Source organism: Echiichthys vipera (genome assembly GCF_963691815.1).
Source record: "Echiichthys vipera genome assembly, chromosome: Y".
Taxonomy (NCBI): Eukaryota; Metazoa; Chordata; class Actinopteri; order Perciformes; family Trachinidae; genus Echiichthys; species Echiichthys vipera.
In genome coordinates this window covers 7,836,249-7,860,714 of record NC_139849.1, presented here as the reverse complement: position 1 = coordinate 7,860,714, position 24,466 = coordinate 7,836,249, and the positions used below count along the sequence as shown (strand labels likewise).

Sequence of the window (24,466 nt, the reverse complement as noted above, 5' to 3'; positions counted from 1 at the left end):
TCTATATATTTTCCGTCAATTGCCAGCCATAGAAACATAAGATAATCGCAGAGACAGAAACTCACCACATCCTCAATTCCTGACAGAAACTGAGACAGGGACAGAGGACCACGGAGAGGAGAGTATGGAGGAAGAGTCCAGCAGCTCAAGTGTATCACAGATACAAACCAATGATTCCTTTACCAAAGAGCATACGCTCTCTTATTGATTTAATGAGGTGACACCTGGAGGCAAATGGGAGTGAACTTCCCCGCACTCTGGCAGAGCTAAATAGCAGAATTAAAAATGGTAAAGGGTCAAAAAAACAAATGTGGGGTGAAATGGCTGGGCAGCTATCTGACCATTTTGGTCAGGCATTTGATCCTGCCAAAGTGAACAGGAAGTGGAATACACTTGTGGATGCCTATAAAAGGATAATACCGGAGCACAGGGAGGGGAACTCTGCGTTTCAAATTTTATGATGAAATGGAAGCTCTTTTGGGGGAGAACCATGATGTTGAATTCCCAATTATAGGAACATCAGAGGGGATTCAGATTCGCATGCCTGATATAGTTAATGAGGGTGAGCAGTTGGGCTGGCCTGGCTGGCTGTACCTATCTCCACAGGGTAGCACAGTGAACACACCTAGACACACGTTTAGATCACAGACAAATGCACTTGTTGAATTACTCAGAGTCAGAGGTTGCAAGTCAAAAGAGGCACAAGTAATTGTTAGCTCAAATGAGTCAGGCTCAGGGCTCCTTTTTAGGCTCTAATGAGAGAATATCTAAACCAGTCTTAAGGTGGTGCAGTCATTTTGGATGGAGTGTTGGGCTAATGATATCCTGTTCCTGTGGCTACTGTTTCTGCTTTTGCTTACATTGTTTGCATATTTTGAAAATGTATTTGTGAACTTATTAAATATACCTCATTTGTTTGAAATATGTTTTATAAATAAACAAGTCCCAATGGCAATTTTTTTGGACATGCCAGTTTAACATTTCACAAACTGGCCAGGGCTTTTGTATTATGATTTCCCATACATTTATTCAAGTAAGAGGCTTTCACTCAAATTGTTTGTGATGTTTCCTTTTGATTTACACACAAGTATGAAATGTATGACACTTCTTTCAAAAACAAAAATGGCCATAAACTCATGTTAAGCAGAAATGAATGACAAAAAACATATACCCATTGCTAATAGCATAGAAGAACAATTACTCAGTCAGATGTCTGTGTCCTGCCAACTTCCTTTAGCAATTTTCATCCTCTTGATGTGGACAACCACCTGGATGCTCTTCACAGATGTCTGCAGGGCCTGTGCACATGTTATGGAGCATACAGGCAGACACGATGAGCATGACTACTAAATCCAGTCTGGTGTTCTGGAGATCTCTGACTCTTCTCCATTTACACTTTAGTCTACCAAATGCCTGCTCTACCACAACTCGGCCTCTGCATACTTTGGAGTTGTCCAGTTGGTCCTGCAAGGTGAGGGCTCCGTTGTCCCTCTTCGGGGTCTTGATGAAAGGGTAAGCTTGCCCAATATAGGCACTATCCCCTAGCAACATGAACCTCCCCATCTTTTCGTTCCAGTTTTCAAAAAATGTTGATTTCCTCAAAATTCTTGCATCATGAACCTTGCCAGGTGCACCCACAAATATGTTGCGAAACCTTCCAGTCTCATCCACGATTCCTTGCAGAACTACAGAGTAGTAATTCTTCCTGTTATAGTAGTCCCCTACTCTGGTGTGTGGGCTTTGTATTTTTATGTGGCATCCATCAGTGGCCCCGATAGCAGCAGAGGAGGCTATCTTCTCACAAACGGTGGGCCGGCGGACAAAAGAAGATGCCATGGTGCAAAAAGCTGAGAGCACTTCCACAATACATCTATGGGCTGATGAGTGTGACATGTTAAATTTGTCTGACATTTCACAAAAACTATTCTGATTGCCCAAATACCACAAAAAAAGAGACCGTTTGCCTCAGAGGAATCTCAAGAGGGCCTCCTGTGTGCTCTTCATTTAGGCCAAGCTGCTTCAGTAGGTCAGAAACGTAATCAAACTGGGAGTGGGTAATGCTAAGATGTCTATAAAATGTGTGTTCATCCATCTGAAATAATTCCTACCAGTCTTGAGAATTTGCCCTGGTGTAAGACATTGTGCAAGTATTGCTATTCTGAAAAATAGAACAAAGTTTTATGAGTTCCTGAATTACAGATGGAGTTATAAAAAAATGAATACATTAAATGCAGATGACATGCATATAACAATACAGCTTTAACTACATGCTATGTTTGTATTGTGGGATCAAACTGATTAATTCAATATGGATTGACATTTTTATCTGGACAATTTTGTTTTAAACATGTCATTCGTATACTGTCATACAGTTCTGTGCAGTTTAATTTGGGAAGGGGTGTAGCAAGATAACACCAGCCATATTTTTCTTTTAGCTGTTTTTAGACTTTTACGTACGACTTAAGTTGCCTGGAACGCTTTGAAGTCGGAGCTCGTAAACTCCAGGTAGGATAAGTCCCATATCCCACGGCACTTGAACGCAGCATAACCCATCGGCTGCTGCAGCGTGGGGTTTCCGAGCTCTGACTGCAGGGTTACCGCGCCCATCTCGTTGTTCGATGACCGGACGAGAGCGTTACTACTGAAACGGCAGATGGTAAAGTTCGGCGAAAAGGGAGATATAGAAGGCTGTCTCGTTTATTGAGCTATAGTGACTTTTCAAGCCTTTTTTTGTCTTGGCAGGAAGTTGTCTTCAGTACTCGTGGGTGTGATCCCCCCCCCCCTTCCCCTCTCCGGTTGGTTGACTGAAGCTACCAAAAGTCGTTAGCCTGTGTGCAGGGAAAGAACGGCTGCTCCTCGGAAAACTAACGCTAGCTGTGCTAAACTAAGTTAGTAAAGCTTGCGTTGTGTGTGGTGCTCGTTGATGCGTGGATCGGAGGTGTATTACGCCGTCTTCTTGCTTTCCAGTCAATGCCAAAATCGCCCAAAACAAATTGAATCAGGTAAGGAAAGAGATAAGCGACAAATCATGCCGATCCCACACATTTCAGAGTGACTGTTAACACCATTTAGCTAATGACTTGTGGCGGAATATGAACTGTCCGGGGGTGAGGTAGCTATACTAGATTTCATAGCCATTTAGTTAGCTAGCTGCGGTTAGCTTACGTTGAGTATTATCATGAGCAAATACAAGTGACTTGAGTGTCTGCAGCAGTGGACCCTGACGCCCAGTATAAGCAGATTGCTACAACACGTTTCTCCACATAGCTGCCTCATTCATCCGGTCGGTTTAATGTTGGCCACTGAGGCTGGGTGTCAGTGTTGATGGCCCCGCGGAGCTGCTTCTTGGCCTAAAAATACAGTACTTAAAAAGTGCGGGGGTAGCTAATGGCTCCAATAAGTGTTGAAGACAACTGAAGTGATAATGCTTAAGCTTCAGATAGTTGGTGACGTTAGAGGGAAATGTAAAGATGTTGCTGTGAGTTAATGACATATAGAATTCGGCTGGAACAACAACAAACATGGAACCGTAAACAAATTAACAACAAATATTGTCAATAGCACAGTAGCCAGCATCAGTAATTCACGTTAAAACATGACAAACTATACATCAGCTTCCATGTTATTAACGTGAGTTATTTTAGCCGCGTTAACACCCTTTTTTTTATTTCATACAGCCGCAGACGTAAGGTAGCATGTTGCTGCCTTCAAGTAACGACACGGCCGGTGCAACGCCTTTAACTTCGGTTAATAAAGTTATTTATTTATCACTAGTTGACAGTTATGCAGCTATGGGTGATTGATTGGTCATCTACTTTATTTATATATATATATATATATATATATATATATATATATATATACGCGCACATGCACGCATCTCATCTCCATCCGCTTATCCGGGGTCGGGTCGCGGGGGCAGCAGCTTTAGCAGGGGACCCCAATATTAAACTCAAAATACATAAAAAAAAAAAAAAAAATGTGTGTATATATATATATATATATATATATATATATATATATATAAATAATTATAATTTTTTCAGAGGCCAATTCTGTGCCTGTGTTATGCCATTTGTTGCTTAACTGAAGTCAAACAGGCCATCGTCGCCCTGACGTTGCAGTTTTTATACAGGCTCAGGTCCACTTCTGCATTAGTGAATAAATACACTGATAATCAAATCAACTGTGCACTGTCGGGTTTAACGAGATTGATTGCTTTGGCCTGCAGAAATCCACTTGCTTACATACTAACAGAGTCCCCAGGTTTACCCAATATATTGGCTTTAAAACCGAATAGCATAGCCCTCCATGTGATTGCGGAAGAGCAGCTGAGTCTACCCTTAAGTGAGTGTTGTTACGTGTTTGGTTTTTTTTGCATTAGATGCTACGAGCTATCTGATTTATCTGCCAGGAAATTCACCTTATACTATTTCAACTTTTGCTTTTCTACCGGACTATTGTTAATTAACAAGCAAGATTGTTAACATTACAGTAAATGGTTTTCTTGAATCCTAGCTGTGCCCGGCCTGCAGGCCTACACTGTCAAGCCTGCTAGCAAGCTAACAAGCGGACAGCAAGTCTGCAAGATGGCGTTTAACTGCTCCTACTCAAATTTCCATCACTGCAAGACATATTACTACAGTGTTCAGCTTCCAGTAAATGTAGAAATTCGATTTAGATGTAGTCAGAAACGAATAGGCTAATGGAGCCTTCATGTCCTATGGGATTTTTGGTAAATACCAAAATCCGACGTGAAAATTGCACATGAATACCCCCTCATGTGGTAATATCACACGAGTGCGTGTGAGTGTGTCAAAGAGTTTATATGTTTGTGTGTGCTGGACACACACTGTTTTTTGTAACATTTCATCTTCACGAAACTCGTAGAATATTTTGATACTAATAATATAATATTTTGAGTTGCCATGGTGAGACAAGTTTTGACCTTTTCAACATGGCGGAGCGCAACGCAAGAGTCTACATTATTACAACAACACTGTTTTTGAGCTGGTAGGGAAAATTATGTGCTTCAGATTAGTGTAGACCAAGCTTATGTAGCTAAAACAGAAATATTAGCTTTCCCTTCTGTCCTTTAAAAATCTTCTATTCATGATCTATAAAAAAAAATACAGTATCATTTACCGTTTGTGTTAACCCTAACCCTGGAACTAATGAATTAGGCAGTTTAAAATGGTTTTCCCCAAGTAACGGATCAGGATTTGTGGGTCGGCCATGTTTAATTTCACTACGACAACAAACACTTGAACATAACGCACTGGGAATTTCCAGTGCACAAGTGGAAAAGACCATAATTTCCATAGCATGTGAAGGCAGCATAATTCTCAGTGTTTTGCTGCATTGCAACTATTTTTTTTTTTTATAAATATGTGAAGAGCCTCATTAGCCCAACCTTTTAAACATATTAGGGTAACAAACTGACTCAAACAGCTATCCAGCAGCCATTCAAATGCATTGCAAACTAGTCTGTTTTAGGCAAATAACAGTACTGCACACAGTAGCTAAGTCAACTATCAGTATAACACATACAGTGTTGGGTAAACCCGTGCACAGACATCATTTAGAAAATATGCATGGTTCTGTTGCTTTGTACTCTGTCTGCCATGTAAAGACATTTTATATTAATAAAATCGCTTTACATTACTTTTAAGTGTACTGTGTATGTGGTTCACACATGAATTTAAATATACTGTATTTTCCGCATTATAAGGCGCATAGAATAGACGCTACAGTTGAGGCTGGGGTTACGTTAAGGACAGCCTCTAAATTCATTGATGTTAAGTTCATGTGCTAGCGCTGTTGCCTTCAGTCGAATAGTGATTGTACTGACACTTCTACATGCTGCTCTCTGTTCAACAACCCACTTTTCAAGTGTCCTCCAACTGTAGTCCTCAGAAACTCTGTTTAGTTTTCTTTACTTGGCGCAGGTCATCTTGTTGCTTCCTCCACTTCCGCACCATTGATTGGTTCATGTTTAACTCTCTCGCTGCTGCTCTATTCCCGTGTTCTACTGCGTGACTAATGGCCTTCAGTTGAAACTCTGCGCCGCAAGCGTGTCTCTTAATAGGAGCCAGTTTGGGCTCTTTACACAAACACACAAATGGAAATGAAACGGCACGCTTCGCACAGTCATATATCTCAACATGCATCGCGCGTTACTTCTTCTACGGGGGAAAATAGAGTCCGCGGCTGCTTACTGTAGTTGCGAGACCTGTTGTGGCTCAATATTGGTCCACAGGTTTTTTAGGTGCGCCTTATAGTGCGGAGAATACGGTACACAGTTTCCTTGAAAATGCAACTTCAACCTTGTTCATTAAAGTAATAGTGTAACTAATTGTACAGTAGCTGGTCACACTGGACAACTGGAAGATAGGTGCTTATTAGGCTTGGGATTTCGCTGACTGAAAAGCCAGGCACTTTCTCTCAGCATGTTGTGTGTAAAATAGTTAAGATTAAACTCATCCTTTTATGATTTGGAAAACATTATTATGCCTGGGCTGGCTTTGCCAGCTGTTTGTTAGTGGACATAGGATTAAAGACTCAATGATGGAGGATTTTAGCTTGTAGGATTATGTAGTTGCCCAGTGATATGGCTGGTAATGGCTTTTTCTATGATTCAGCTTTAGACCTGTGAAATATTGCAGTCTCTTTATTTAACAGTAAAGATACACGACTGTTCAAAACTTTTAGGCAAATCTGTGTTTGGAGAGACTTTGCTGATGTAGTATAACTACCTTGTGTCTTGTTGCTGTGCTCAGTCTTGCCATGGTTTATGACCTGGGACATGAAACGGTCTTCGACAACCTCACCTTAGACTTCGATTTCTCTTTATTGATCTCTTGGGGATGACTCCCGCAAGTAGCCTACCTCAGTAGCCTAAAACTTTTGCACAGTAGTGTATTGTTTTTTTCTGCATTTTAATGTTGGAGGCGGCCTAGTCGCTGAAATTGTCTGCTGCCGCCCTGGAATCTTGATTGAAAATCAATGTAGTTTTCCCTCTCGCCACCAAGAGGGAGATTGTTTAAAAAAATTTATAAAATATATTTTTTCACAAAATTTATAAATTCCGTATGAATATTAAGCGAAATGATTTTGACACACGTAGGCTATTACGTGTATTTTGGATTTTAATTAAATTATTTTGAGGCCTTATCAACACAGGTTCACAGAAGTTCCATTGTCAACGTTAGGCAGGCTCGTGATCGCAGAGTAAATAAGTTTCCTGCTCGTTCCATCAGCAAACATCCATGGCAGCAGTAGACTTGTAAATTAACATTGTCTAATCACATAAGAGGAGGAAATATGGCACACATTTCAGCTTATTTTGAAAACCACCACCAGTGAAGACGAACGCTAGTACCGCAACCACGACAACAGGAAGCAGCCAAGCAGGCCCAGCACCCGCAACCTAGCCTAGCGTGATTGGTTAAGAAGAGCCTTTCCAGTTTCACATTTTCTGCACGGCGTTGTGGTAATGAAACATGTTCTGTGGCACCGGCTCGGTACTTGGAACTCCAGCTGCCCATCTCACAAAAGACAGAGGGCCTAAGTGTGTCACAGTCCAAGATGGAGCATAGTTTTTGACAAAGCTCCAGCCACAAACAAGAGCCATGTTTTCAGAGACAGAAAAACTGATTATTCACTTCATCAAGACTTTATTTCCACGACCCCAGAACTCACCTCGACATTTGTTCACCTGTTACCATGGTGCCCTGCTTGTAGCTCAAAGTAAGTGCATGGTGCCGCCGCGCACTTTCGTCCTGTATCTATTCATGCAGTTTAACGTCATACTGTAGTATTTTTGCAAGGTGGTGGGGATGGAGTGTTATTTTGTGCGTGTGTTCTTTGCGTATTGGATGTGGAGGATTGTTAAATAATGTTTTGTCAGATATTTCCTTGTGATGTGCGTAAAAGGATTTTGAAGCTAATGGAGTCCCGTCTGACATAAACGTAGGTGGTGCAGTGACTCAGGTACATGCCAGCTGACCAAATCTATTAAATTCTTATAGCGTTATTCAGGGTTTTTTCTGGACAAAATTTGGACTGAGGGGGGCGAACTTTTTTTTATTTTATTAACCTTTATTTATACATGTAAAATATCATTGAGACCCAGGGTCTCATTTGCAAGAGAGACCTGTTCAGGTCAGCAGCAGCAAAACACAAAGTTACAGACTAACTGAACACACAGGAGACACAACACAGAACACAAACAGTAAAACAGTAAAATAATACAGTGCAAAGGGCAAAGAACAAGATAAGTTCAATTTAAATTATGTACAAGTGCAGACCCCCACAGACTGTCTCAACAGCCTTCCTACAAGCAGTTTGAAGTCCCCTAAAGAAATAAAGCTGGACAGCTTCAGCCTCTGCTGGAGCTGGTTCCAGGTCGCAGGCGCAGCATAGGAAAAAGCCTTCTTGCCAAGCTCAGTACGGACTGACGGGACGGCAAACGAGATGTAGTCCAGGGACCGGAGGCTGCGATGGGACGGTTTCCGTACCAGATACATTGACAAATAAGATGGGAGCAGCCCGATAATGGATTTATTGACAAATAAATACCAGTGAGTGGTTCTGCGCATGGAGAGTGAAGACCAGTTTGTGAGAGAGTACAGTGTACAGTGATGTGTGAGGGGTTTACAGCCAGTTATGAATCTCAAGGCCCTGTGATATGCGGCAGTAACTTCAGTAACTGGTCAACATGACATTTAAAAGAAAGGGTATCATCCACTGTGATGCCTGGATATTTGTAAGTGGCAACAGACTCAATGGGGATACCCTGAGCAGACATAATTCTGGGTAGAACAGCAGGTACCTTCCTTTTATTAGAAAAGAACAACAACTTGGTTTTACCTGCATTTAGAACTAGCCTTAGATGGAATAATTGTGCCTGAATGGTGTCAAAAGCATAACAAAACACCTGGTCAACAGAAGATGCACAACAATAGACAATGGTGTCGTCAGCATAAAGATGTACAGATGCATTAATATTTTGTCCCACCTCATTTATATAGATGGTAAAGAGAGTTGGTCCTAAGACAGAACCTTGCGGCACACCGTTTACAGTGTTTAGGAACTCGGAGTAAAGGCCATCAGACTACACACACTGTTTACGGTTTGAAAGGTAGTTAGAAAACCAGCCAACTGCATGGTCTGACAGTCCAATGGTGGTCAGTCGCTGACTCAAAATCCTGTGATCGACTGTATCAAATGCCTTTGAAAGGTCGATAAAAAGAGCCGCACAATATTTCTTGGCATCCATGGCTACCAACATATAATTTATCACCTTAATAGCAGCAGTTGCAGTACTATGCTGTTTCCTAAAGCCAGATTGAAAAGGAGATAAAATATTGTTCAGGCTCAGGTAATCCTTGACCTGGTCATTCACCAGCCTTTCAAGCACTTTTGCTAAAATAGAGAGCTTAGAGATGGGTCTGTAATTATCCAATAAAGTGCGGTCACCCCCTTTCAGGAGAGGGAGCACATAGGAGGTTTTCCACACTTCAGGAATAATGTTGCTCTGGATGGAAAGATTAAAAATGTGGGATACCGGTTGAGCTATAATGTGCGCTGACAAACATAAGAAGTAAGGGGGGAGGTTATCTGGACCTGCTGATTTTTGAGGGTCTAGGTCTTTTAAGGCCATAAGAACCTCTTTAACAGAGAAGGGGGAGAAAGAGAAATCCTGGCTACCTGTGGCAGGGCTGGCGAGGGACTGAGTAGGTGGGTTAACATCACGAGAGGAATCAAACAAGGAGCTGGAGGCTATGAAATGTTTGTTAAAACAGTTAAGCATCTCAGATTTGTCGGATATAGGGACGGAGTCAACAACAATATTGGGAGGCAGCTCTGAAGAGCAGGTATTGGCTGAAAGAGATTTTATAGTATGCCAAAATTTCCTGGGGTCGTTTAAATTGTCTGTGGTCTGTGATAAATAGTACTCTCGCTTAGCTACCCTAATAGCGCTGGTGCAGCTGTTACGTGCTTGCCGAAAAAGTAGCCAGTCCGACTCAAGCCCAGACTTCCTTGCATTGGCCCAGAGCTGATTTCTCTTGTGTAAGAGACCCGTAAGTTCAGCAGTGAACCAGGGGCTCTCCCGTCCCTTCACCGACGAAGAGGAGCATGTTTGTTCATAAAATAACTAAAACTGCCATAAAAATATTCCCAAGCAAGATTTAAATCATCAATTAGTAACATACGATCCCAGTTAAAATGATAAAGATCATGAAGAAAAGCTTGTTCAACAAAGTTCTTCAGACTTCTTTTAAGAACAATACAAGGCTTAGTGCGCAGGATTTTAATGTCCCTAACAGCACCGATCACACAATGGTCACTCATATCATTGGCAAAAACTGCTGTAGCAGAATATTTATGTGGCATGTTGGTAACTAAAAGATCAATAAGAGAAGATTTGGTTGGGCATTTGGGATTAAGACGCGTGGGACTTTTAATGATTTGAGTAGGGTTAAAAGCTAAACACTGGGCCTTAAAAGGATCAGAGACTGGTGAAAACCAGTCCCAATTAAAATCACCCACCAGAACAATCGCTTTGAATTTCAGTTCAGTTAACAGCTGCATTAAAGAGGGTAATGCCTCTGCAGTGGCAGAGGGGGGCCTGTAGCAACCAACAATAGTAAAGTGTTGACAACCAGACAAAACAATACTTAAAGCTAAGATTTCAAACTGTTTACAGATTGATTTGGCAAGCAAGATTTGTGCAGTAAGACAGGATCTGATATATATTGCCACTCCACCGGCCTTATTAGGACGATCTGAACGGAAAATATTAAAACCCTGAATGGCTACATCCTTGTCTGAAATAGATTTAGAGAGCCAGGTCTCAGAAATGACAATTACATCTGCACCGGTCGACTCAACCCAAATTTTTAGCAAATCCATTTTCAGGTTAGAAAGCAGACTGCGAGCATTTACATGTATGATATGCAGACCAGACACATTCTTAAAATCTGATGGCGTGCTACATGTAACTGGGGGACCAGGATTTGGATGAATTCCAGATAGCAGAAGAAGCATCAAAACTAAACATTTCCGCTTGATGCTCAGACCAGTTGAGCCATTACAGGAATTAATAGTATAGGCCCTACCTCGTATGGCACCTATATGATTCCATAGGGAGAACGCATTGGGGAAACAACAAATATCCAAACCGCCCAAGCAAGCAAAAAATAACCGGACCAAGCTATATTTAGCTGCAATAGCCGATCAGCTGGCTCAGGTCCAAGTGAGGAAGTTGCACCACTTGTGATGAACAGCTGCGGGCAAAAAGAGTCTGGATACCCCACCGCAGGACCGCCAAGATGCCCGGCCATGGCGAGGCAAAGAACAAGGGGCAAAATCACCATGACAGCAGTCAAGTGGCAGGTCAGATGAGAAAAAAGCGCGGAGCGGTAATCGCTCGTCCAGCCCCTTAGGCCTAGCCAGCGGCGGCGGCTCGCGGTGTCGGCCACTCAGATCCCTCACAGCGATCGGGTGTCAGCGGCGGCGGATCCGGCGTTCGGGAGTCGGCGGCTCACGGCGTTCGGGTGTCTGCGGTGGCGGCTCCCGGCGTTCAGGAGTCAGCGGCGGCTCATGGCTTACGGGTGGCGGCGGCTCCTGGTGTTCTGGAGCTGGCGGCGGCGGCTCCCGGTGTTCGGCCCTCCGGACCCGGTGTCGGCTCCCGGCGTTCGGCCCCTCAGGTCCCGATGTCGGCTCACGGTTTTCGGCCCTTCGGATCCCTGTGTCAGCGGCGGCGGCTCACTTACTGCCAAGCTAACTGTCAGGCTAACTGTCAGGCTGAATGACAGCTGTCACGACATCCAGGTAAAGAGCATGCTTCAAAACAACTCCTTCTCATGGAAAAACTATGACTTGTACTACTTAGACAGCAGAGCAGAGATAATGGTGACATATAGCGAAACCCGAAGGAAACTATGAAACACTTGCGGCGCTGCAGTGAGGTGACGAAAATCTTGTGGTACATGCACGCTCGTCAAGTAATACGTGCATGAAGTGCCCAGCCACTGAATAGGCATTTATGATCATCTCTGGGGACTTTAATCACGCAACTTTGGACTCTACTTTGGCTGTTTTTCACCAGGTTGTAGATTGTCCCACCAGAAACAACAGGGTAATTGATCTCCTGAATGCTAATGTTAGGGATGCATACAGAGCGAGGACATAGAGGGGATGACATAGAGGGGATGACACATTGTCTGACGGAGTACCTGAACTTCTGTGCAGACATGGTCTCCCCTGTCAAGACTATCCGCTGTTACCCTAATAACAAGCCATGGGTAACGTGGGAAGTTAAGGCTGTCCTCAACAAGAAGAAGGCTGCCTTCAGGAGTGGGGACAGGGAGGCCATGAAGGCAGCACAGCAGGAGGTGAAACACTGTCTGATGGAAGCTAAGGACAGCTACAGGAGAAAGGTGGAGCAGAAGCTGAGGGAGAACAACATGAGGGAGATCTGGGAAGATGTGAGGACCATCACAGGTCACAACACAAAGACCAGAGCTACAGGGGGGGACAATTGAGAGGGCGAACAAGCTGGATTACTTCTTCAACAGGTTTAACCAGCTCTTGTCCTCCCCCACCCTCACTGCAGCCATCTCTCCTTCTCTTCACCCTGTACACCTCGGACTTCTGCTACAATTCAGAGCTGTCACATACAGAAGTACGCCGATGACCCAGCCATCGTGGGATGTATCAGGGGTGACGGAGATGAGGAGTATCGCAGTCTGGTGGGGGACTTTGCTCTATGGTGCCACACTTACCACCTACAGCTCAACACATTCAAGACCAAGGAGCTGGTCATTGATTTTGGGATGTCCAGACCAAGACTGCCACCAGCCCTGCTAGAGGGAGCTGAGGTGGAGGCTGTGGACACATACAAATACCTTGGGCTGTGGCTGGACAATAAACTCGGCTGGACAACACACACCAGCCACCTGTACAGGAAGTAACAAAGCAGGTTGTACTTCCTGAGGAGACTGTGATCCTTCAACATCTGCAGCAAACAGCATATCAAAGAAGGACACCTCCCAGACTAGATAAACTGATCACGTGGGCCGGCTCTATGGTCTGCATGAAATTGGACTCGCTGGTGCCGGTGGCAGAGAGGACGACACTGGACAAACTGCTGGACATTATGGACAATGGCAGCCACCCCCTGCCCACCGTCATCACAACCAGAGGAGCCTGTTCAGTGGAAGGCTGCTCCTGCCCAAGTGTCGGACCAACAGGCTCAAGAATTCCTTTGTCCCTCAGGCCATCACACTCTACAACTCCTCACTCAAGGGGAGGAGGAAATAGAGAGGACAGAAGGGAAGGAGTGGGAGCCACTCACTGTGCAATTATTTATCTCTTACTTACCTGGAGTCAGGTCAGACATATTTGATCTTATACATTTCCTCTACATTTAACTTATCTGACTTAACTTTGTGAATTTTATTTGACCTGTATTCTTACTTCTACCTCCATATATATTTGACTAAGGGCGCACTCACACTGTCCTTCCGCACCGCGACCCGGGCTTTAGGGTACTTGTCCCCCCTCCCTCTCCCCCCGCGCCCCAGCCCCGTTTGTACTCACACTGCCAGGGCCTCGGCCAATACTTCTTGCTGTCCATACGCCATCACGCCATAACACGTCACACGCATTGATCGCGTGTGTGTGGCTTTGTTTACAAATCTTTCCACAGACCTCAGAGTTTTTGTGCGTCTTGTCGACTGTTTTTGAATATTTTCATCCGACCAAATCTGCAGTAAACACTCCACCTCCGCATCACACCAACGTGAACCTTTCACAGCCATTGTTGTTGTTGTTGTTAAATGTCCGTGCATGGTCCGTCCTTCTATTTACTATGTCCGAACAGGCGCACATAACGCTACCGCCGTAGGGCTCGTGCTCGTGCTCGTACACGTGCGCGCGCTCGTGCTCGTACATGTGCAAACGGCTCCGCTAAAGCCCACCTCTTTCGGCTGTTATGCGCGGAACGGGTGCACTCACACTGCTTAAAGGTACTAGGCTTTAGCTGAAAAAACGGTTTTGGCCTGGGACAGAACGACAGTGTGAGTGCGCCCGAAGAGTTTTTTGCTTACTGTGTTTTTATACCTTCTGTATTTATTTAGCTAAGAGTTTATTGGCTATCTAATGCTGTTTTTTCGTTATATGCACAAAACCAGGTCCACCTGACCTTTCTCATTCATACAACTCTGTCAACCACAGCCCAAGAACCAAAACAGTTCCCTACAAAATATCACTCACTGTTTACATTATTATTATTTCCCTTATTTGTGAGCAATAACTGTACCAGGACTGACAGCAAGACATGGAAGTTAAGCATCGCGCTGGTTCACATAATCTAAAACGGATTATGTCAGAAAATAAGATCTGTGACGTTTATGATACTTACACGTTTTGTTCAGTCAACCCTCACATTTGAATACCTTTTTATATTATATTTGAAGCTTTAAATGTGATACTTTCTTATTAAATAGTCGCTGATTTTCCACGACATTGAGGTCTGCAAAGCATATAACATGTTTTTTTTTTTTGTATGAAACTGTTTTTTTTTTGCAAAATAATTCACCTGGCCTGTTTCTGGGTGCGACACTAGCTGATGAAAACACCTGAGCTGTAGCCAAGAAGTTAGAATCCTTTTCAGACGGGGGTTTGGGTGTTTCTCCCCCCAATACATTTTTGAAATTGGGCTGATGAAAATGCAACTGTGATGTAGTTTGAGAAGGAAAGGAAATACCAATGGTCATGTGTGACGCCGTCGGGGCAAGTCTACTGAGTAGGATAATGTTTCTGTAAAGAAAGGTCTGCACAGACACCAGCAGCCAGAATGAGACATAAGAACAGCTTACAGCCTCAGAAACACTGACATGCACCGACACGATGTCAAGTGGACCGGGTTGAATCCACTGCAGGTCCTGAAACTGTGCAATCTAGAAGACATCACTGCTCCAACGGACGTTTTTTCTCCTGACCGGTGTTTAACTGGACACTTTTTTTTTTATCCAAAAAAATAAACAATTTTTTCACAGCACCTCATTTAAATGAGCTCCAGCAGCCCTGCCGGGGTGTGAAGATTGACTGAACAAAACGTGTAATTATCATAAACGTGAGTCACAGATCTTTTATTTTTTTGACATCAGTTTTGGATTATGCGCAACAGGGCGATGCTAAACTTCTGGGTTTTGACGTCAACCCTGGCACACTTATTGCTCACAAATAATAAGGGTGGAAATAAATAATAATGTAACTGACTGTAGTTGATAATGTTAAAATGTGAGTGTCACTGTTGGAGTGAATCACTGAGATGTCCCACAGGTCAGTGAAGTTAAATGTTGTTTTTCAGATGCTGTAAACCTTAAGCTGGTTGAGAGACGAAAGCGGGTGGCCGTGGGAGTTGTGGGATGGTAATAAGCTCGGAGCTAGTGTGTAAAGAGTGTTTTAAGGTTGTTCTGTTTTGGCGTTGGCTACGGCCCACAGTAGCCCGTGTTGAGTCAGAAATAAAGCTGCAACAAACTGGATAAAGTTTCACCATCTGATCACTGAGGGATGCCACAGTAATAATGTAAGCAGTGAGCGATACTCTGTAGGGAACTGTTACAACTGATTTGGTTCTTGGGCTGTGGTTGAGAGTTGTATGAATGAGAAAGGTCAGGTGGACCTGGTTTTGTGCACATAACGTTAGTTCCGTATTCAGTGGCTGCGCGTGTTTCTTGACGAGCGTGCACGTTTCAAAACTTGTGTACGTGCACACTTTTCACTCCTATGCCCGCCCAAATTCTAGCCAGAAAAAACCCTGTAACTAAAATTAAATACTGAGTAAATTTGCGTATTGTCAGTCATAATATATATTTATATTTACTTTAGGTAAAGTAATCTGAAAATAAGTTTCCATGGAGTGTTTCATTTTCAGTAATTGTCTTTAGTTTTTCTGTCTTTCCTAAATTCAGAATCAGAAATACTTTAATAATCCTAGGGGGAAATTATGTTTGCTACAAAACTCCAGATTTACAAACAACAAATATTATACAGAAAACATATATTAGAACAACAAAAAAATCTATACAAGATCAAAAGATACCAGACTAATTTGCCAAAGAACAGATTGTCTGAATTACAGAGAGGAGGTGACAGACTCTCCAAGGATGCATTGTATAGTTTAATGACCACAGGCAGGAAAGATTTCCTGTGGTGCTCTGTGAAGCATCTGGGTGCGAGGAGTCTTCTGCTGAAGGTGCTCCTCTGCTGGGCCAGTGTGTTGTAGAGAGGGTGGGAGTCCAGGATAAACCAGAGCCTGGACAGCATCCTCCTCTCTGCCACGATCGTTAGGGTGTCCAGCTCCTCCCCCACGACCCACCTGATCAGTTTGTTCAGTCTGTTGGTGTCTGCGACCTTCAGCCCATTGCCCCAGCATGTGGCAGCCAAGAAGATCGCACTGGAAACAGACTCATAGAAAATCCTCAGCATTGTCCGGCATATGTTAAAGGACCTCTGCCTCCTCAGGAAGAAGAGAAGAGCCCTTTTTGTAGACAGCCTTTGCGTTTCTAGTCCAGTTCAACTTATTCTTGAAGTACACCCCCAGGTACTTCTACTCCTCTACAGTGTCCACAGGGATCCCCTTGATGGAGACAGGGGTCACAGGTCTTTTCACCCTCCTCAGATCCACTACGAGCTCCTTTGTTTTAGTCACATTGAGCTGAAGATGATTCAGATGATTCTATTTCTAAGTCATCAGAAAACTTCTGAAGGTGGCAGGACTTCACCTGCAATAGTGCTATAGTTGAAGTCTGAGGTGACGAGAAAGGGAGGGAGGACAGTCCCCTGTGGGGCTCCAGTGTTGCTGACCACCCTGTCAGACACACAGTTATGTAGGCGTACATACTGTGGTCTGCCCATCAGGTAATCCACATCCAGGACCCGATGGGGGCCTCCACCTGCATCGCAGCCATCTTCTCACCCAGTAGAGCCGGACGGATGGTGTTGAATGCACTGTAGAAGTCAAAGAACATGACTCTCTCAGTGCTCGCAGGCATGTCCAGATGACTGTAGACTCTGTTCAGCAAGTAGGTGATGCAGTCCTCAACTCCCAGACGGGGCTGGTATGCGAACTGTAGTGGATCAGTGAAGGGCCTGACCATAGGCCAGGGGTGGGCAATTCATTTTTCCCGGGGGCCGCATGAGCAACCCAAGCACTGCTGGAGGGCCACATCGACAATATTTCAATTAAATTTTGCTCAATATTATTTTTGATATACCGTAAGATAAAAAAATAAAAATAAATAATAATTGAATTTAACTTAACTTAACTTTATACAAAAGCAGATTGCTTTTGATGGTTTTATTTAAACTCTTAATCCTTAAATATTTATATTGGGCTATGTGAATTGAAATAAGAAAACAAACAATCATTGAATCACTACAATTTATTTTTACCTTGTTCAAACTTTAACTTTGTTCCACAAACAAGGAAAAACAACAAACAACTTAACAAGTTTATATAAATACTGCAATACCACAAACAATAACTTGATATGTTTTCCACCTCATTTTACCTCTTCAGTGCGAATAATCCAGTCTGTTCTGAACTTAAACAAGTGCATTGAAATCTGGCTGAATGTCAAAGGTGGCTATGTGAAGGACAGCTGAGAGGTGCTCATCAGTGATAGAGGATCTGTCTTTGGATTTGTTGAACTTCATCACAGAAAATGTCTGTTCACATACATAGGTGGATCCAAAGAGGACCAGAATCCTCTAAGCATGCCTCCTCAGGTGTGAAAAGTTCTCCTCTTTGAGGGAGGAGTAAAAGTCCAGCAGTGAGACTGACCTGAAGTGCTCTGCCAGAACATCGCTTGGTGCATTGTCCACACTGCAGTTGAAGGGAGAAGAAACCATGTGCATTTAACTCTCAAGAGTTTTGAAATCGCCTCAAACTCTCCACGCAGTGCTTCTAACTTGCTTGAGTACTTGTGGAGGTGATCGGCTGATCTTGTGGCTTCCTTTAGTGTTGGCAAGTGGGTCAGAATGTTGTCCTTCACTTGACTTGAGAGAAGCTGCAACTTTCTCATGAAAGCGGTCATTGCACTGTACATCTCATGCACAAAAAGGCCCTTGCGCTGCAGTTTGACATTCAGTTTGTTCATGAGTGCAGTCACATCCACAGCAAATCTGAGGTCTGCCACCCAGTCTTCATCTGAAAGTTCTGGGATGTCATGTCCTTTCTTCCCACAGAAATTCTGAATCTGGTCTCTCAGGTCCCAGACACTTTTCAGTACTTTGCCCAGGCTGAGCAACCTGACGTTGCTGTGGTAGCTTATGTCACCATGTTCACTCTCATTTTCCTCAAAGTGCAACAAATTGTCTATGATTTAACGCTCTCGCTCTGATAGTTAACTCTTTAACTTACAGCATCAACAACATGGTTAATTTTTAACACTGTCTTACACAACACTTCCTGATGTATATTACAATGCAAAAATGTCAATTTCTGCACAGGGTTAATTTCTGTCACTTTATCCTGCATCCTCTTTAAAAGTCAAACATTTTTCCCCGTCAGATTTGGACAACCATCTGTTGTCACACCTGCCAGCTTGTCCCATTTCAGTCCTAACATGTCCAAACACGCATTTACCTCTGTGAACAAGTCATTACCTGTGGTTGTCCCTTTAATTGACTGCATGGCTGCCAGCTCCTCCGTGATTTGAAAGTCTGCAGTTATCCCACGTAAGAAGACGAGCAGCTGGGCGGTGTCACGTACATCGCAGCTCTCATCCAAAGCCAGCGAAAAACAGTCAAAGTCGTTTTTTTAAATTTATTTTGTAATTTGTGATTGCTGCTGTTCACATTCACTCACAATCACGCATGCGCCTACGTCCACACGGAAGTAATACAAATAACGCTTTTCAAAACAAAAGCAGCACTGTTGTATTGCACACTCGATACTTTTTTCAAGATGTGGGATTTCAGGGCCAACGGTCTGTAGTCCTGAGGCGTCTTTTGCACCCTGAAAAATTCGCCCTCTGGGCCTGTAGCTTTTCCAGAGTGGAGTCTCGTCAGCTCCTCACCAGTTCAGGCGTGAAGGAGGTGTCCGTTGGGGGAGGTCTGAAGTCATCAGGTTGTGGAGGACATGATGTGGAGCAGAGGGGAGGGGTGGAATAGGTAGGTGTAAAGTGAGGTGGTGAGGGGCAGACAAGGGGTGTGTAAGGAGGAGGCATTAGTTAAGGGGCCACCAGCAGCAGAGTCTTGTGGGGGATGGGCCGCAGTATCAAACTTATTGAAAAATAGGTTCAGTTCGTTGAGCTGGTCCACACAGTCCTCCAACCCCGTGCTACCTGTCTTCTGGAACCCGGTGATGGTTCTCATGCCACTCCACACATCCCTCATGTTCCTTCGCTGGAATTTGTTCTCCAGCTTTCTCCTATAATTGTCTTTAGCCTCCCTGATTTTCAGTCAGTACCCCCGTGCACTCTCCTCACCTAATCACGATTGCCATCTCTGAATGCTCTCTTCTTTTCATTCATGATGGCCTTAATGTCCTTAGTGATCCAATGTTTATTGTTGGTGTAGCTGGTTACACTCGGAGCTGGGACATTGCAGTCCACACAAAAATTGATGTAGTTTGTGATGTACTCAGTTAGCCCATCGATGTCCTCCCCGTGGGGCTTACAAAGTACAGGCCAGTCAGTCACTTCAAAGCAGCCCTGCACTGTCTCATAAGCCTCCTCAGACCACCTCCTCACAGTCCTTGTGGTCGTAGGCTTCCTCTCCAGAGGCACAAAGCAGGGTTTGAGGTGAACCAGGTTATGATCTGACCTGCCCAGAGGGGGGAGAGAAGAGATGTATGCATCCTTAATATTAGCATACATCAGGTTCAGAGTCCTCTCCTCTCTGGTAGGACAGCTAACATACTGTTGGAAGGCCGGCAGAACTCTGTCCAAGGTGATGTGGTTAAAGTCTCCGGACATGATGATGAGGGCACTGGGGTGTTGAGTCTGGAGTCTGGAGATGGTGGTGTGTATGATGCTGCAGGCAGATGTCGGGTTTGCATGGGAAAGCCCAAGACGCTGTAGCTACACTCCCGCTGGAGGACAGTTTTTAGAGTATGTTTCTGTTAAAGCCGCAATTTTGCGCGCTTACGAGTTGGTCCCCGAAGCTTATAGACAGAAATTCCGACATCATAAGGAAACCCCAAATCAGACTTATGCTGAGTTCACTAGGGAAAAGGGAACCCTATTTGATAAGTGGAGCAAGACATGTCAGGCAAAGGACTTTGATTCCTTACTTGAGTTAATTTTGTTAGAAGATTTTAAAAGTGTTAGCCTGACCGCATTGTTGGTTATTTGAATGAGCAAAAGGTGGACACTCCTGTCTGCTGCTGCTATACTAGCAGAGTATGTGCTGACTCACAAGACAGTCAGTCTCTGTTGAAAAGCCCTGTTCTACACTGGCTGCACTACCTGATTTGTCCAAAGAAAGAGGAACAGGAGTGTTTTTACTGTCATAGACCTGCACATGTTATCGCCAACTGTTTGACCCTTAAACGAAAAGAATGGTCTTCCTATGTTCCACCGCCTAAGGGCATTGGATTAATCAGGGCCGGGTCATGTACCAATACTGAGATGGGGAATGGCGACAGTCTTGACACTTGCTTTGAACCTTTTGTTTTAGACGGGTTAGTCTCGTGTTGAGACACGAAGGTTTATCAATTCTAGACATTTCTTTATCTGACAGCATTCTCATGTGAGCCTTCTGAGAGTCGCTGTCGTAGCACCTCGGTACTGTACCGCGGAGTTAGTTCGCCCTGCCAGCCCGGAACAGACCTCACAGAGCGGCATGGCGCTCCCGATTTCCCAAGAGCGTCTGTGCGCGGTGCAAAGGCCAAATTCACTTATCTGGGAAAGCAGGTGGGACAGGGACAGGTGTGTCCAGTGGAGGCCAAAGTCTCTGCTTTTTAAAGATTACCCCATCCCTGCCACTAGGAGAGCTCTGCGACAGTTTCTTGGCATGGCAGGCTATTACAGGAATTTCTGTCGTAATTTTTCCACGGTTGTCCAACCGTTGACCAGTCTCCTCAGTCCTAAGGTGGACTTTGTGTGGAATCCAGACTTTCATCATGCTTTTGAAAGTGTGAAGTCTCTCCTGAGTCATGCTCCTGATTTTCCAAGCCTTTCAAGCTGGAGGTCAACTGGTGCGGTCCTGTTGCAGTAGGATGCGTCCGGTGTCGATCATTCGGTGTGTTATTATTCACGTAAGTTTAACAAGCACCAAGCTAGGTATTCCACTATTAAAACAGTAACCCTTACTTTGTTGTTGGCCCTTCAGCATTTTGAAGTGTATGTTGGGTCTAGTGTTTTGCCCATTGTGACGTTCACGACCATAACCCGCTTGTTTTTCTGTCCCGTATGTATAACCACAATCAGCGGCTCATGCGATTGGCTTTCACAGTGCAGGATTACCAATTGGAGATTCGCCACAACAAGGGCTCTGAAAATGTGCTGGCGGATGCACTGTCTAGGTTGTAAGTACATAGCTATGAGTCTGGTAGGTCTAATCCTAGTGGATAGTTTTGTGACTTAAGGGGAGGGGTGTTACCGCTTTCGTTATTCCCCACTCATGTGTGTTAGTGTTTTTGTATATGCAAAGTAGGATTTGTGGCCTCCTGTCAGGGATTGGTTCGGTCTGGCCCATCCCACTTCCTGATTCCTACGGATGCCGATTTGTGCGGCGGCCTGCAGTATTCCCCCACCAATCAAGCAGCGGCTCCAGCTACTTCAGCGTCAATGGCTCACTTATAAATGGCTTCCCAGAGTGACGATCGTGGCGCTGTGTTTCTGTGACTCAGACGCCTCGTGCTTTATGTGCTTTGATGTTCATTATTTGTGGTGTTGTGAGTTAATATTCTAGAGATTGAGCCAGGGTAGTTTAACTCGCATGCATCTTGCTTTGACCGTAGCTGTCTTATGTTTGATAACGCTAGGGATAGGGGTGCTGCTCACATTGGCCTTCATTTATCAAACGAACGTACGGCAGAAAAACTTGCGTACGACCATTTCCTGGCAAACTTCGGCATTTATCAATTTGGACGTGAGCGGGAGCTACGATCATATCTCACGTCTGGTCTGAGATCGTGTACGCAAATTTCAGCCTGTGTATTTTCGGTGCAGCACAGCAAAATCTGGCTGAAAATAATTAACAAACCTCAGCTATCATTAAGCATAAGCAGTCACATATTAAGAACAGATCAAAACGGATTCTTAAAACGAAAAAAAAAAAAAAATTGTCGTTGGAGCAATTGATTGTACTGTACTGCGTCTGAAGGCACCATCCATGAATGATTACGCGATTCTTTTATATTTCAAAACAGCTCGGCTCCAGCCCCCCCGCGACCCTGACAGGGACAAACGGTTGAAGATGAATGAATTAATGAATGTGTTGGCACGCAGCTGCAGCAAGGCGCACTGCAGAGCCAAAGTCATCTTTTCGGTTAGTGGCTACCCTCGATAAATTGCATTATATCAAACAAGGTATCAGATGATTAACATTTTGGTATGGTTCTTCTAGGTGACAAAGGTTATCCTCATGGAATACCTAATAACCCCGCTGGCAAACCCCGCTACAGAGCAGGAGCGCAGGTTCAGCAGTGAGCACACACGCACACGGGTCACAGTGGAGCGCTGCTTCGGGTTGACTGCCTCCGTTATTCTTTTCCATACAGCGTTTTTATGGGCCCCTTTTATTTCACTCTTAAGACTGCCAAAAAGCACATTTTTATTTTGCTCCATGTCGGATGTCAGGATGCCGATCTCTGTGTCGGAAAAGTTTCTTTTCGTACCAGCGTTTCTCCTTTCCACGTTTGACCTCAGTGGCCTCCGAACCAGGAATATTTAAGGGCGTAACATGTTAATGACGATAATTCATAAATCCCACGTGAGTCCTGTCATACGACCAATTCTGCGCTCAGATCTGCGCCCGTTTTCACGCAAGATTGATAAATGAGGGCCATTGTGTTTTGTTCTAAAGGATTAGTTAAGTGGATGATCTTTTGTGTGCCTTTTGTTTCAGCTCTAGTTTTAAAGAGTCCTTTTTTTCCTTTTTATATTTGGTTATTCCTTTAGCAGCACCCGTAGGCCCTCTCCTTCTGTTGTAGTTCTGTATGTTGTCCTTTTCTACTTTTAAACTTCATTGTTAATAAATACCTTTTGTATTACCAACAGTTGGTTTTATGTTGCTTCCCTTTCCCCTCACGAGCTGGGTTGTTACAGAGGGATGTACAGAACAACAATGATGACATGCCTGATCTCTCTAGGCAGATGGTATTGACGGAGTCCAACGGCCAGCAGTTCAACATCCGGGCTACAGAGCTGTTCTATAACGGTGATGTGACCAGGATTACACCATCTGCTGTTTACTAGAACAGCAAGCCCCCCTCCTTTCCTCTTACCGCTCTCGGTGCAGTCCCGGTCAGCCCGAATGGTGTGGAAGTCATCCACAGAAACATTCTGGTCCATGATGTCCCTGTGCAGACGCATGTCTCCGTGAAACACATCAGACTGCACTCACGGTACTCCAGGTGGCTCTGTGTTAGTGCCGTTAGTTCATCTATTTTGTTGTACAGAGACCGTACATTTCCCATCACAACAGAGGGGAGACACGGCTTAAATCTTCTCCTCTACATAAGCCCGTCCTGTCTCCACCCTCCTCTATTGCCCCGACGTTGCTTCCTACCTCTGCATCCCCGGTGTGTTTCTCTCCAGAGTTCGGGTGGAATCTCAGCTGGTCTGGCCGCTATGCCACTCGACATTAGCCCCATCAGCTGTTCTCCGGAGTAAACAAAGGCAGCGTGTTCCAGTGGTAGCACAAAAAGAAACAAGAAAACTAGCGAAAGTAACCTCATTGTAGAGGGCAGAACTTCACAGAAGGTTAGGGTGAAGAAACAGAACGAACAAAAGAGAATAAAAGTTAAGAAAGTTTTAAAAAAGCAAACTCAAAGACCGGAGCAGTAACAGGCAGCGTGCAACTTATGGGTATGTGCACCAACGCTATTTAATTAAAGTGAAATTACTTGAAATAATGTAATTGTTTTGGTAAGTGAGACTTGATGCAGTTCAAGATATAGTTATTAATATTCGGAACATGCTATGTGGATCATGATACATGACCTTAAAATGTATTTTATTAAAAACCTTTTTCTGTATAAATGGCTTATCGATCACTTGGTTAAAACTGAGTATCCCAGGGATTGACGTCAACAGGATAATGCCTGCTTTTCGATCATTGGAATGTCATGCCTTAACAGGATTTTTCTGGCACTCTAAATTGTGTATCAGGATTATGTTGGCGACATTGAGATGGAAAGTAAGGTTGAACCACCTGTTTGTTGCATTTATTGTAGGTAAACTATTTAGTGACTTTAGTTAAAGTGCCAGTGTGCTGG

General features: G+C 44.1%; 2 protein-coding genes across 2 annotated transcripts in view; one reads left to right on the top strand and one right to left on the bottom strand.

The window, feature by feature from the left end:
• Positions 1-1,233: 1,233 nt before the first annotated feature.
• LOC310966220 (uncharacterized protein) lies at positions 1,234-1,836 on the bottom strand (the record flags this gene model as incomplete). The annotated part of the gene is made up of 1 exon (XM_083940074.1): positions 1,234-1,836. One exon carries the CDS (start codon positions 1,834-1,836, stop codon positions 1,234-1,236), a length of 603 nt encoding a protein of 200 aa, XP_083796200.1.
• Positions 1,837-2,688: 852 nt separating this feature from the next.
• Positions 2,689-24,466, top strand: part of LOC310966202 (guanine nucleotide-binding protein G(I)/G(S)/G(T) subunit beta-1-like) — a 46,780-nt gene continuing 25,002 nt past the window's right edge. Inside the window, exon 1 of the mRNA XM_083940057.1 lies at positions 2,689-3,002. The gene's annotated coding sequence lies outside the window, so the exon portion shown is untranslated. The remainder of the gene's footprint in view (positions 3,003-24,466) is intronic.